This window comes from Rhinatrema bivittatum, chromosome 1, assembly GCF_901001135.1.
Source record: "Rhinatrema bivittatum chromosome 1, aRhiBiv1.1, whole genome shotgun sequence".
In the NCBI taxonomy this organism is placed as follows: domain Eukaryota; kingdom Metazoa; phylum Chordata; class Amphibia; order Gymnophiona; family Rhinatrematidae; genus Rhinatrema; species Rhinatrema bivittatum.
Window position 1 is genome coordinate 490295719 of NC_042615.1, and position 12861 is coordinate 490308579.

Sequence of the window (12861 nt, forward strand, 5' to 3'; positions counted from 1 at the left end):
GCGGCAGTGTCAGGCGCACCCTTCCTCCCCGCACGCACAGTTCTCTTCACTAACTCCCCGATACTCTCCTCTAATCGCATGCAAATGCATGCCGCGGCTGTGAAGCGTTAGGGAAGGGTTATGCCCGCGCAACCCATTTTACTGTATAGGCGCTGTAACAGCGCCTATACAGTAACCTGGGTGCGCTGGTACCTGTCATTTCAAATGACATTTGAAATGACAGGCACCAGGAAGTGTAAAAAAGTTTAAAAAGTGTAAAAAACAAAAAACCTGTGTGTTATATAAAAAAATAAAACAATTTTAAATACCTGTCGCAGGGCCGTGGGTCCAGGCGGCCGGTGGGCGGCGGGCAGCCATCAGCGGCATCCGGTAGTCCCTTCTCCCTTCCTCCCTCCCTCCCCTGCCTGGATGAGCGCCAAAATCGCACGGGCGGGTCGGCAGCAGGATCCGGGAGCGGCGGGTAGGCAGCAGCGGGGTCCGGGGGGGCAGCGGCAGCAGGATCCAGGGGCGGCAGCGAGATCCGGGGAGCGAGTAGCGGCAGCGTGTTCGATCGGGCAGGCAGGTAGGTGGCAAAATAAAGATGGCCGCCTGCACGGGAAAATCGTGCAATTGGCCGCTGAAGACGTGACTTCACACCCCGTGACGCCAAACGTCGTGACGTCACGTCTTCAGCGGCCAATTGCACGATTTTCCCGTGCAGGCGGCCATCTTTATTTTGCCACCTACCTGCCTGCCCGATTGAACATGCTGCCGCTACTCGCTCCCCGGATCTCGCTGCCGCCCCTGGATCCTGCTGCCGCTGCCCCCCCCGGACCCCGTTGCCGCTGCCCCCCCGGACCCCGCTGCTGCCTACCCGCCGCTCCCGGATCCTGCTGCCGCCCCCCCCCCCCCCCGCTGCCGACCCGCCCGTGCGATTTTGGCGCTCATCCAGGCAGGGGAGGGAGGGAGGAAGGGAGAAGGGACTACCGGATGCCGCTGATGGCTGCCCACCGGCCGCCTGGACCCACGGCCCTCCGACAGGTATTTAAAATTGTTTTATTTTTTTATATAACACACAGGTTTTTTGTTTTTAACACTTTTTACACTTTTTACACTTACCATAGCAGGCCCGAGCCTTGCTACTTTTTCGTTTGTTTTTTTTTTTTGCTTCGGGAGGAGGGGACCGGACAGGACCAGGGCGGGTAAGCAATGTTTTTTTACACTACACTACACTACACTAACTCCTACTAGGGGGAGGCGGTAAACTAGCAGGTTAAGGCCGCGGCAGAACAGCGGGTTACGGAGGAGATAATATCAGCGCCCGTTACAGTATCGCAGGGGAATAGATAATTCCTTCATTATACAGCTTTTTCGTTCATTTACATGCTGGGTGCGGAAAGGGTTTAGGAAAGGGTTTAGGAAGCGCTAAGGACGCGTGAAACTGGAGACTGTATCGCTGGATGGCCTTACTCGTCTGTATTGTGCGCTCCCAGCATGTTACAGACCGGGAATCTTTAACTCAACGTTACTGTATCGACCTGTTTGTTAGGTGTTTGGAATTATTCTTTTCATTGGTATGGTTGCTTCTTTAGAACTCTTACTATGCCGTGGGATAAACGTATACTTTCCACTGTAACCCACCCTCCTCCATTCAAGGAGTCCCAGTTCCACTGAGCACCAGTAATGTGGCCCTGCTTTACTGTTTAAAAAAAGTTTATCCACCCCTGCATTAGACCAACATTGCTTAGACAGTACGTGTGTGTGCGTGTTTTTGGACAATATTGGCAATCTGCTTTTGTACTTTGACATCTAGGATTTCCCAAGTGAATCCTATCACAGAAAAAAGAGAATCATCAATAACACAGTTACTATTAGCTTTGAAAGTCAAGTTTATCTCATTTGGGGGCTCAAATTTAATAAATTTTCTTTGATACCGGATGAGTTTTTAAACATCAAACAATGAATTGGCCAGGGTGCGGTAAAATATTTAGATCTATTGACTGTTTCAGAAGGGCAGAAAGCAGAGCACTGGGGGGTTTGATATCTTTCAGTAGCATAATTCACAATAATGTTATCTTGTATCTGTTCACATATTGATATTAGCATCAACCTGAAAATTGTTATATAGTAACTATAAAATTAAATTTGTCAAAATAATTTTTAGTGCGGTGATTTTTAACATATGACCAATTTACTCTCACTAATACAAACATTTCTAGGATATGTTCATTCTATTGAGCTGAGCCCAGTACACTGGGTATGTGGAAGAATTGTATGAGCACATGTATAGAAATTGCTTTATAGGACATGTTTGTTTACAGGAGTTCTTTAGGTCAGCCTGAGAAATACATGGTCTCAATTTTCATAAAATGGAGCAGGGTTTTAATGGGATGTACTACCTACAGAAAGCAAGCGAGATTAATTTGAATCCTGCGTCAAAACCATGTAACCTTGGGCAAGTCACTTTACCCTCCATTGCCTGAGGTACAATTTATATTATAAGCCCTCATGGGTAGGGAAATAACTATCAAAACTGAATTGTAACTTGCCTTAGCATGGATTTGTAAAAGGCAAATAATAAAATCTATAATCCAAATCCATTAGCCAGAAGTTGTAGAACCAGATTTAATTTTGAACAAGGTAAAAATAATGCAAATATCCTACAAGCCACTTTGCCTGCATAAGTTTGAAAAAATGCATCTTTGGCTCAAGGATTTAGTTTTGTGCAGTTTCAGAAAGGGAAAAACTAACAGTAAAAGATCAACCAAGCAAAAACATCAGAAAGCAATGTGATTCCCTAGGACAGTGTTCTAGCTACTTAATTGTGCAAATGCATTTAGAGTAATGTTTGGAAAAAATCCTTTAGATGATAAAGAATATAAAAATTGTATGCAAGATATGTTAATATTTAGAATTCAACTATAGATTACTTTATGCATAGGAAAAAAAAACTTTCATGAGTTACATTTGGAATTGTGAAACCTTTATTTGAAAGGCTAACAGGTTTGAACCTGATAGTGAGAAATATGTTTTATGCTGCTGAAATTTACACTTATCGAGTTTAAATAAACATTGCATACATGGTTAGCATTAGAATGATGGTAAGCCCAATTTCTCATCATGTCCATAAGGTGGCAGTGTGATATCAACAGCATAATCCTCAAATTTTTCAGCATTAAAAGACTGATGTATGATAAGAGTATATGTTTTATAGTTTTACCTTTTTAGGACTTATTTCTAAAAATCAGAGATCATTGACATTGTATTCAAATACTGTTTGTTTCCTTCCTGTTAAATATGTTTTGTATGTGTAATTACTATGTGCCAAAATACAAATGCACTGTGATGTTACCTGACTTTTAGTTTTTAGAAAGGATTCAGAATGATGTGGAATCCTGGTATTTTGTTTTGTTTTTTAAATTTTCACCTCATTGGATTCCATATATGAGAGAGTATGTGATTGTTACTTGACATTCAGAAATATTCATCATTCTTGTTAATTTTCTGCTATTGGAATGGTCTAGTTTTATATTTGGTACAAAATAGCATGTTACATAAATAAAAGGTATGTTTGTTTTTTGCAGTATAGTTTTGTGTTTTTGTTTTGTTCTGTTTTTGGTGGGAGGCGGAGAAATGGATAGGATAGAAGTTGGGAGGTATTAGTAAACAACATTTATAAACCAGTTGGGCAAAAAAACCATCGGTGAATTTTCCCTTCTCATTTCAGTCAGGAAGAAGATGCGTTTTCTTCTTAACATTCTCTGCTAGCACTCTGAATTAGAGATTTATTTGCAACAAAAAATCAATTAGTCCTAAATTTATTCATGGATTTCAGGCCTAGCGATCAATGCAGGTCCACTCAGTGGGCTCAAGGGGACCCTGTTCATCCCAGTTAATGTGTCTGAAGGGGAATTACCATTGATGCTGTTTTTTTCTCTTTAGGTCAGAGATCAGATCTCACTGTCATGGACTGCAGCAACCAAGAATGAATTCACCTTGCTTCTGCCCAAACTACTTCCAGAGACCTTTACAATGAAAGGGCAGTTGAGTGGACCTGAGGTGTTAGCATGCCAGGTTAGAATCTACATTACACTTTTATTTTTTGATTTGTGGAAGAAATAGTAAAGAGCAAAGGCTTCAGAAGTGTTTTGACCACCAGGACAAGCTGATGAATTTCCTTACCTGCACATTCCTGAATGAATTGGAAAAATAGGAAGCCTATTTTTTACAAAGCTAATATTTAAAAGGAAAAAAGTCATCTAACAAATGCAGTAGTGGTGTTTAAGAATACAGTATTAGTATTTCTACTGCACCTAATTGTTCTGTGTTGCATTAATTAGATTACTACTTGTCTCATCTTCATCTGCTGCTTCAAAAATCCTTTAATAGTGAAATCTGAAGATTTAAAATGTTAACTGATAGACTCCTTTTGTATCCCTTCCAGTGCTGCTTGAATTGACTACCAATTTAGCATTATAATGCACAGAAATTGTCATCTTAGTCATTTATTGTAAATCCTGGTATGTTTTTTTTATGTCTAAACAATTATTTCGTGATGAAAAACAGCAGAGGCAATTTGATATGTACAAACTGGATTTTCACACTTATTTGAACGGTCATTCAAAATTGTTATTCCACATTATTCCTTAGGGGCAGAGTTGCTTGGTTTTTGTTGTTTTTTTGTTTTTGTTTTTGAATGAGTAAATTGAAAACACAGAGATAATGTCATTCTTTCTCCATGTAAGGTACTGTCAAATTCCAGTTGCTTTATGTTCAACTGTGCCCAGGTCTAAATCACAGAGCACGGTACTGAAGCAAAGCATTGCCTCTTCATTGCCCCACTTTTTTTCTAAAGGATTTTTGCTTAAAGAGTGAAATACTATGAAACCATATTAAAAATAGTGATTTCTGAGGCTAACCTTATACAAAAAAATGTACTCTTGAATGCACATCTCTGTTTTTAATATAAAAGATTCTGGTCAAAATGTAAGAAAACAAAATAGAGCTCTGCTGTATACAATTATGTCATCTAATATCAATTTCTAAATTCCTAATGCACATTCATATACATAAAACAAATAAGATTAGAAACTTGTAATATGTCCTTTAATTTGGTGATGGTGCAAAAGGCCTAAGTTTAGGCCAGCAATTGCCCTTTTTCACTATTACTTATAATAACTGGAAATTAAAACATTTTTGACAAAATAAAATATAAGTAAATTGGTAAAATTATCTAGTTGTCTTAAACATTAAGGTGTTATCTTCAGTGATTATCTGAAAGGAAAGATTTCCATAATGCAAATGGCAAAAACCAGCTCTGTAAACATTTTTGTTCCTCCCTTCATGAGGTAGCAGTGGGAATACTATCATTATGTATTCTGTTTATACTACATTTAAATGACATTTAAAAAAAACATTTCATTTCTATTGCAGTTGTTTTAAGTCTCAAACTATTTTGATGTGAATGAAAAGTATATGTGTATGTCTTTGTAACTTTAATCAGTGATAGTTTTACATCTTAACATATCCATGATTTCCAATTCTAGAGCAGTGCTTTAAATGTAAAAACAGATTTGTACTATTCTGCATTGATATTTATTTTAAAGAAAACAATTATCACTATGTACTATGAAAAATTTCAAAACTATATATTCCACAAAGTACTCAATCTGCATTCATTTCACTTTGAAATGACTATTTTTATGTTTTTATAGTTCCCTTGTATACTAAAAATACATTCAAAACATGTATTTATTACATCAGTTAATGTTAATGAAACTGCTCCCAAGGAAGGCTTTACATTAGATCTTAAATTTGAACCAGGAATTTAAATTTACAGTCTTCCTTCAGACAAGACCAAAAACTGAAACTTAATATTGGAAATAACACCTGCAGTCTGACTGGTTTATGCTTAAGTATTTGTGATTTCTGTTCTAGTCACAATTATTTAAGTGAACATCTTGGGCTTATTTATCAAACAGTGCTATGTCACATATAACTAATTTAAATTTGCTGGCAACTGAAGAACATTTGCATAAAATTGTAGATATTTGCAAATATTGAAATTCAGTTTAATTCAAATATTTGTATCATAATTTCAGACTTCTAGCAGCTTAAAAGGCCAAGAGATAAATGTGAGCTTCCTGGTGATATGTTTTTATTAGATTGGTCTCAAAATATTGTGAATGAGAAAATTTAGTGATGTAAATCCAAATCTGCATTTGAGATATAAGAGATTAAATGCCAGTAAAATATAAGATTTAATTTGGCCTCTCAGCAGATAAACTTTTCCACAATTTTCAAAAAGTTTGAATATATCTAAAGAGTAAAATATATCAGAGGAGGGATATTATGAGTTGACAAGATGGTTGCAAAGTGAAAATGGAAAATTTTGAAATGGAAATTAGAAAAATAAAATGTGATGGCAAATAATGGTCACAAAGCTTTATCTGGTCTACCTGTTTCCTCTTGTTTCCTTTCTTGTTATCCTTTCTTCTCTAACACTGACGATTCTCTGTTTTAATGCTATAGACCCCAGTTGATCTGACTTTCCCTTCACTTTTTGCATAACTAAGGTTCATCTGTGCTTATTCTATGCTTTCTTAAATCTGATTCAGAATCTCCACTAGGAGGCTATTCTATATGTAAACGTTTCTGTGAAGAGCAATAGCAATTTAATCTTTAAATTACTCCTTGAAAGTCACATCTGAACTAAGGGGGAATTAAAGTAAATGGGTAAATAAAGTTTCAATAAATGATTAGACTGTAAGTATGGGAAATCAGCACTGCATCTGCAGAGAACACTAGACTCACCACAACAGTGCTATTACGGAAGCAAAGAAGGCTCTCTTCTTGAAAATAACAAGCCAAGCAATAAACTTACCCAGAGAACTGTTTCAAAAAATAAACAAGCTATTGGGAACAATACTCTCTTCATCCCCCATCTTAGCCACTAAATTGCACTGCAGTAACCTAGCAAACCTTTTCTTTGGCGAGATCCCTCACATCCAGAATGAACTAGACACTAATGCATGGAAGAAGGCATGCTGGAAGTAAACCAGCTCACATCCTCCCACAAATTCACTGTCTTCTATCCTTTCTTAAAGAGGGATATTGACAACCTCCAGCAACAACCTACCACGAGGACCCTTCTTGGGTGGTTAAGCAGGCCAACTTCAGGCTACTTCCGTGCTTCCAGTGTATTGTAAATGCTTGCTGGTTAAGAGACGCTTATCAGTCTTCCTAAATAAAGCAACAGTTAGACTAACTTGAAAAAAAGTCAATCTGTATGAAATAACATAAGCCAATTACCACTCAGTTTGAAATTTACCATTCTTAGGAAAGTTTATTGAAAAAATAGTGTTTACCCAGGTTTCTTTCTATTGACTTCAAATGGCCTTGACCCATTCCAGTCTGGCTTTTAGTACTGAGACAGTGCTAATAAGCCTGGTTGATGAACTACATCTGCACTTGGATCGCAATCAGGCTGTCCTGCTGGTATTCTTGGATATCTTTGTGACATTTGACATTGTGGTTTATAATGTCCTAATCTCCTGCCTATAAGCCTTGCCTCTGAAAATCTAGTGTTGGACTTGTTTAAATTCTTCCTCCACTGCTGTTCTGACTATCTCATAGGAAATGACATTACATTCCCACCCTGTCTCCTGCAGAGTACTACAGAGCTCTGTTTTATTGCCCATGCTATTCAACATCTACATGTTAACCAGGGCTTCCCAAACCTGTACTGGGGACCCCACAACCAGTCCTGGTCCTTTAAGTGTTCTTGGGTTCTAATCTATACACCCGTTCACAGAGTCCTTCTTCTGAAATTTCCTTTCCATTAAAAAAATGCTTGCCTCTTCAACATTATTTCAATCTTTGAGGATTAAGGCACTATAAAAATGGCCAAAACTAATTCCTCTAAGGCAGGGGTGGGCACTTCCGGTCCTCGAGGGCCACAAACCAATCTGGTTTTCAGGATATCCCTAATGAATATGCATGAGAGAGATTTGCATGCATTCTGCCTCCGTTGTATGCAAATCTATGTCATGCATATTCATTAGGGATATCCTGAAAACCAGACTGGCTTGTGGCCCTCGAGGACCAGAAGTGCCCACCCCTGCTCTAAGGTGTTTGAAAATGTTTTGATTGTTTCCTCCATCTTTTCTCTCCTCTAGAGTACACACATTTATCTTTTTAAGCCTTACCATACAGAGCTGTGATGCAGACTCAGCACTATTTTGGTAGCCTTCTTCCAAAAAAAGAAAGAGAGCATTCAGAAGGTTACCAAAATGGTGCTGAGTCTGCATTATAGCTCTGTATGGTAAGCCATAAGAAGTGTATTTGGATTTCAGTGAGGCTTTTGACACAGTTCTGCATAGACGACTTATAAATAAATTGAGGGTTCTTTGGTATTGGCCCTAGAGTAACTGACTGGGTTAGAAACTGGTTGAGTGGGAGGTTACAAAAGGTAGTGGTAAATGGAGTTTACGCTGAGAAGGGGAAGCCTTACTAACGGTATGCTTCAAAGATTGGTCCTTGTCAACATTTTCATGAGCAACATAGCAGAAGGATTGTCGGGAAGTATTTGTCTTTTTGCCAGATATATCAAAATCTGCAACAAGGTAGCCAGGAAGGTGTGGAAAACATTAGGAGACATCTAGCAAAGCTCAAAGAATGATAGAGGGTGTGACAGCTAAGATTTAATGCTAACAGATACAGAGTAATGCATTTAGGATTTAAAAATCAAGAAAGAGGTACAATATTGGAGGTGAAATTTTTCTAAGCATGAAAGAAATGTGGGATCTGGGGGTTGATTGTATCTGACGATCTTAAATTAAGGTGGTCAAACAGATGGATAAAGTGACAGCAAAAGCTAGAAAGATGCTTGACTACATAGGGAGAGTAATGGTCAGCAGAAACAGGGAGGAGATATTGCCCCTCCGTAGGTCCCTGTTGAGACCTCATTTGGAATACTGGGTGCAATTCTGGAAACTGCACCTTCAAAAGGATAAAAACTGGTTGGAATCAATCCAAAGGGTGGCTACTAAAATGATCTTAAGAACATAAAAAGTTGCCATACTGGGTTAGACAAAGTGTCCATTAAGCCCAGCATCCTGTTTCCAAAAGTGGCCAATCCAGGTTACAAGTACCTGGCAAGTACCCCAACATTAAATAGATCCCATGCTACTAAAGCTGGTAATAAGCAATGGCTGTTACCTAAGTCAGCTTGATTAATAGCAATTTATGGACTTCAGCTCCAGGAACTTATCCTTTTTTAAAACTAGCTACCTTGACCACATCATCTAGCACTGATTTCCTGAGCTTAATTGTGAGTTGAGTGAGAGAGAATTTTTTTCTGATTGTTTTAAATGTGCTACTTGATAACTTCATGGAGTGCCTCTAGTCCTTGTATTATCTGAAGGAATAAATAATTGATTCACATTAACCAGTTCAAGTCCTTTCATGATTTTGTAGACTTCTGTCCTATCCCACCTCAGCCTTCTCTTCTCCAAGCTGAACAGACCTGATCTCTTTAGCCTTTCCTCATAGGGAAACCGTTCCATCTCCTTTATCATTTTGATCACCCATCTCTGTACCTTCTCCAGTATGTCTTTTTTTGAGATGCAGCAACCACAGTTGCACACAGTATGCAAGGTGAGGTCGGATCTTGGAGCGATAAAGGCATTACGGCAATCTATTTTATTCACCATTCTCTTTCTAATTTCTAACATTTTCTTTTTTTTTTGCCTGCCCCATCACAATGAGCTGACGTTTTTAATATATTATCTACTATGATATCTAGATCTTTTTCTTGTATGGTAACTCCTAATATAGAACCTATCATCATGTAACTATAGCATAGGTTATTTTTCCCTATATGCATCAACTTGCACTTGTCCACATTAAATTTCAACTGCCATTTGAACGCCCAGTCTTCCAGTCTTGCAAGTCTTTCTGCAATTTATCATACTCCGCTTGTGATGTTACTACTCTGAATAATTTCATGTCATCTGTAAATTTGATCACTTCATTTGTTGTACTCCTTTCTTGATCATTTATAAATATATTAAAAGCACCGGTCCAAGTACAGATCCCTGAGGCACTCCACTGTTTTCCTTTTCCACTGGGAAAATTGGCCTTTTAATCCTACTCTCTGTTTCTGTTAGGAATTGTGGACCCTTGGCCCGAGATGGGGTTGTTGCTACCTGAGGGATTGGGCCCCACAGGTCCCCACCGTCGGGAGGTGAGGCTGGCCGGGAACAGAGACAAGCTGGGCTTCACCGGTACCTCTGGGTGGCTGGTCCCGGAGAGAGTAGATGCAGGGAATGTCAGAGAGTTTAGGTATAGTCCAAGACAGAAGCACTCTCGGAGGGGAAGGAGAGAGAGGCTGCAGGGATGCAAGACCACAGTAGCTCTGAAGACTGTAGCACAGGGCCACGTGGAAATGCTTGAGATGAGGAGGTGCAGGTGCGGAGGCTTGAAATGTGATATGCTGAATAAGGGCTAGAGTGGGGAACCCGCTGTAGCAGGTGCCAGTAGGATAGCAACGCAGAGGGACTGTGGTGGAAATCCAAATGGAGGAGGGCTGGACCAGGCCCCAAGGAGCGGGAAGCGCTTGACAGAGGATCCGGGTGTAGAAGCGCTGAGAGTGAAACTAGGTGAAGTAGCGCTGAGCCTGGTCCTGAGGAGCGGGTAGCACCGAGAGGGAGTCCAGGTGAAGTAGAGCTGAGCCAAGCCACGAGGAGCAGGAAGCGCTTGAGAGAGAATCCAGGTAAAGTAGCGCTGAGCCTGGTCCCGAGAAGCGGGAAGCGCTTCAGAGAGAATCCAGGTGAAGTAGCGCTGAGCCAGGCCCCGAGGAGCAGAAAGCGCTTGGAGAGAGTCCGGGAGAAGTAGCGCTGAGCCTGGCCCCGAGGAGCGGGTAGCACTGGGAGAGAGTCCAGGTGAAGTAGCGCTGAGCCAGGCCCCGAGGAGCAGAAAGCGCTTGGAGAGAGTCCGGGAGAAGTAGCGCTGAGCCTGGCCCCGAGGAGCGGGTAGCACTGGGAGAGAGTCCAGGTGAAGTAGCGCTGAGCCAGGCCCCGAGGAGCGGGAAGCGCTTGAGAGAGAATCCAGGTGAAGTAGCGCTGAGCCTGGCCCAGAGGAGCGGGTAGCACCGAGAGGGAGTCCAGGTGAAGTAGCGCTGAGCCTGGCCCCGAGGAGCGGGTAGCGCTTGGAAAGAGTCCAAGTGAAGTAGCGCTGAGCCAGGCCCCGAGGAGCGGGAAGCGCTTGAGAGAGAATCCAGGTGAAGTAGCGCTGAGCCTGGCCCAGAGGAGCGGGTAGCACCGAGAGGGAGTCCAGGTGAAGTAGCGCTGAGCTTGGCCCCGAGGAGCGGGTAGCGCTTGGAAAGAGTCCAAGTGAAGTAGCGCTGAGCCAGGCCCTGAGGAGCGGGAAGTGCTTGAGAGGGAGTCCAGGGGAAGTAGCGCTGAGCCAGGACTCTAGGAGCGGGAAGTGCTTGAGAGGGAGTCCAAGTGAAGCAGCGGGGAAATGGCGTCGGGTTCGAAAAATTGACGGACCTGCAGCATCGCTCAAGTCTTTTCGCATAAACCTGCATCTTTGAATATATCCCCGTTAATGAATTTGGAAGGGGAGTGCTGGATCAGGAGAGTTTAAATCGATGTCTCTGAAGCAGCAGTGTTGCGAAACGCGTGCGTCGGTCGATTGACCCCAACAGCTACAGAAGGGAAGTCCATACCTTTTAATATATAACATTAAAAAATTCAAAAAAATTAGAACATTGAATATTGATATACTGGATGCTAGCTGAGTTGGACCAATGATTAAAAGTGACCCAAATGAAGTGCATGAGATACAGGTTCTAACTTGTGAGCACAATGGGTGGTATGATGGTCCTTAAAATTATTTTTTAAATCTATATAAGTATTGTTGTATACAGCTTTGCAAATTGAGAAAGTTTTCAGTACTACGTCTGATAAACTGAAGTCTCCCATTTTTACTGAACTGCCAAATTCGTTAGCCTCCCTAATTTCTCTTAGCATTTCGTTATCTGTTTTATCATTTTGTCCAGGTGGGCAGTGGTATACTTTTGTCCCTAAACATTTCCCCAACACACATATGGGCTTTCTACTCATAAAGATTCTACTGTGCACTTAGTCTCATGCAGGATCTTTATCCTTTTGGACTCTGTGTCATCCTGGATATAAAGTGCCACCCCCCTCCAAGCTGATCCTCCTTAACATTGTGATATACTTTGTAGCCTAGTGTAATACTGTCCCATTGGTTAGCCTCCTTCCACCAGATCTCTGAGATGCCAGTTATGTCTATCTTATCATTCACCTCTATACACTCTAACTCTCCCATCTTACTTCTTAGATTTCTGACATTGGCATACAAACATTTAAAAGTGTGTTTTTTATTTATATTAACAACCTGCTATTCAGTTGACAGGGATAATTTGGAATCTTTTAGCACAAGTGATTCTTTACTTATAGGCACATGGACTAGTTTTGCTTTTATTGGAACCTCTCTGTTGGGGTGCCCTAACCTCCTGTTTCATTAGTTTTCTTTCAGAGATACCTCCTTCTGAACCATGCACAGCTGAGTGAGTGTTGGTTTTCCTCTTTGTTCTAATTTAAAAGCTGCTCTAGCTCCTTCTCATCCATGCATTGAGATTCCGGAGCTCTGCCTACCTTTGGGGTTCTGCATGTGGAACGGGGAGCATTTCAGAGAATGCTACCATGAAGTTTCTGGATTTCAGCTTTCTATCTAACAACCTATATTTGGCTTCCAGAATCTCCTTTTCACATTTTCCTATGTTGTTAGTGCTCATCTCAGCACTGTCTAAAATCCTAGATAGGTGACACATGAGGTCTGCCACCTTCGCAC

General features: G+C 41.0%; 1 protein-coding gene across 8 annotated transcripts in view; it reads left to right on the top strand.

Annotated features, from left to right (window-relative positions):
* The window catches only part of CCDC171 (coiled-coil domain containing 171), a 982183-nt gene that overhangs the window by 732421 nt on the left and 236901 nt on the right, over positions 1 to 12861 (top strand). For all 8 annotated transcript variants that reach the window (XR_003857717.1, XM_029608527.1, XM_029608555.1 and 5 more), the window contains one exon: positions 3922 to 4053. Coding sequence is in view for 7 of the 8 variants with exons in the window: in XM_029608527.1 (XP_029464387.1) it covers positions 3922 to 4053 (132 nt within the window). In the remaining variant the exon portion in view is untranslated. The remainder of the gene's footprint in view (positions 1 to 3921; positions 4054 to 12861) is intronic.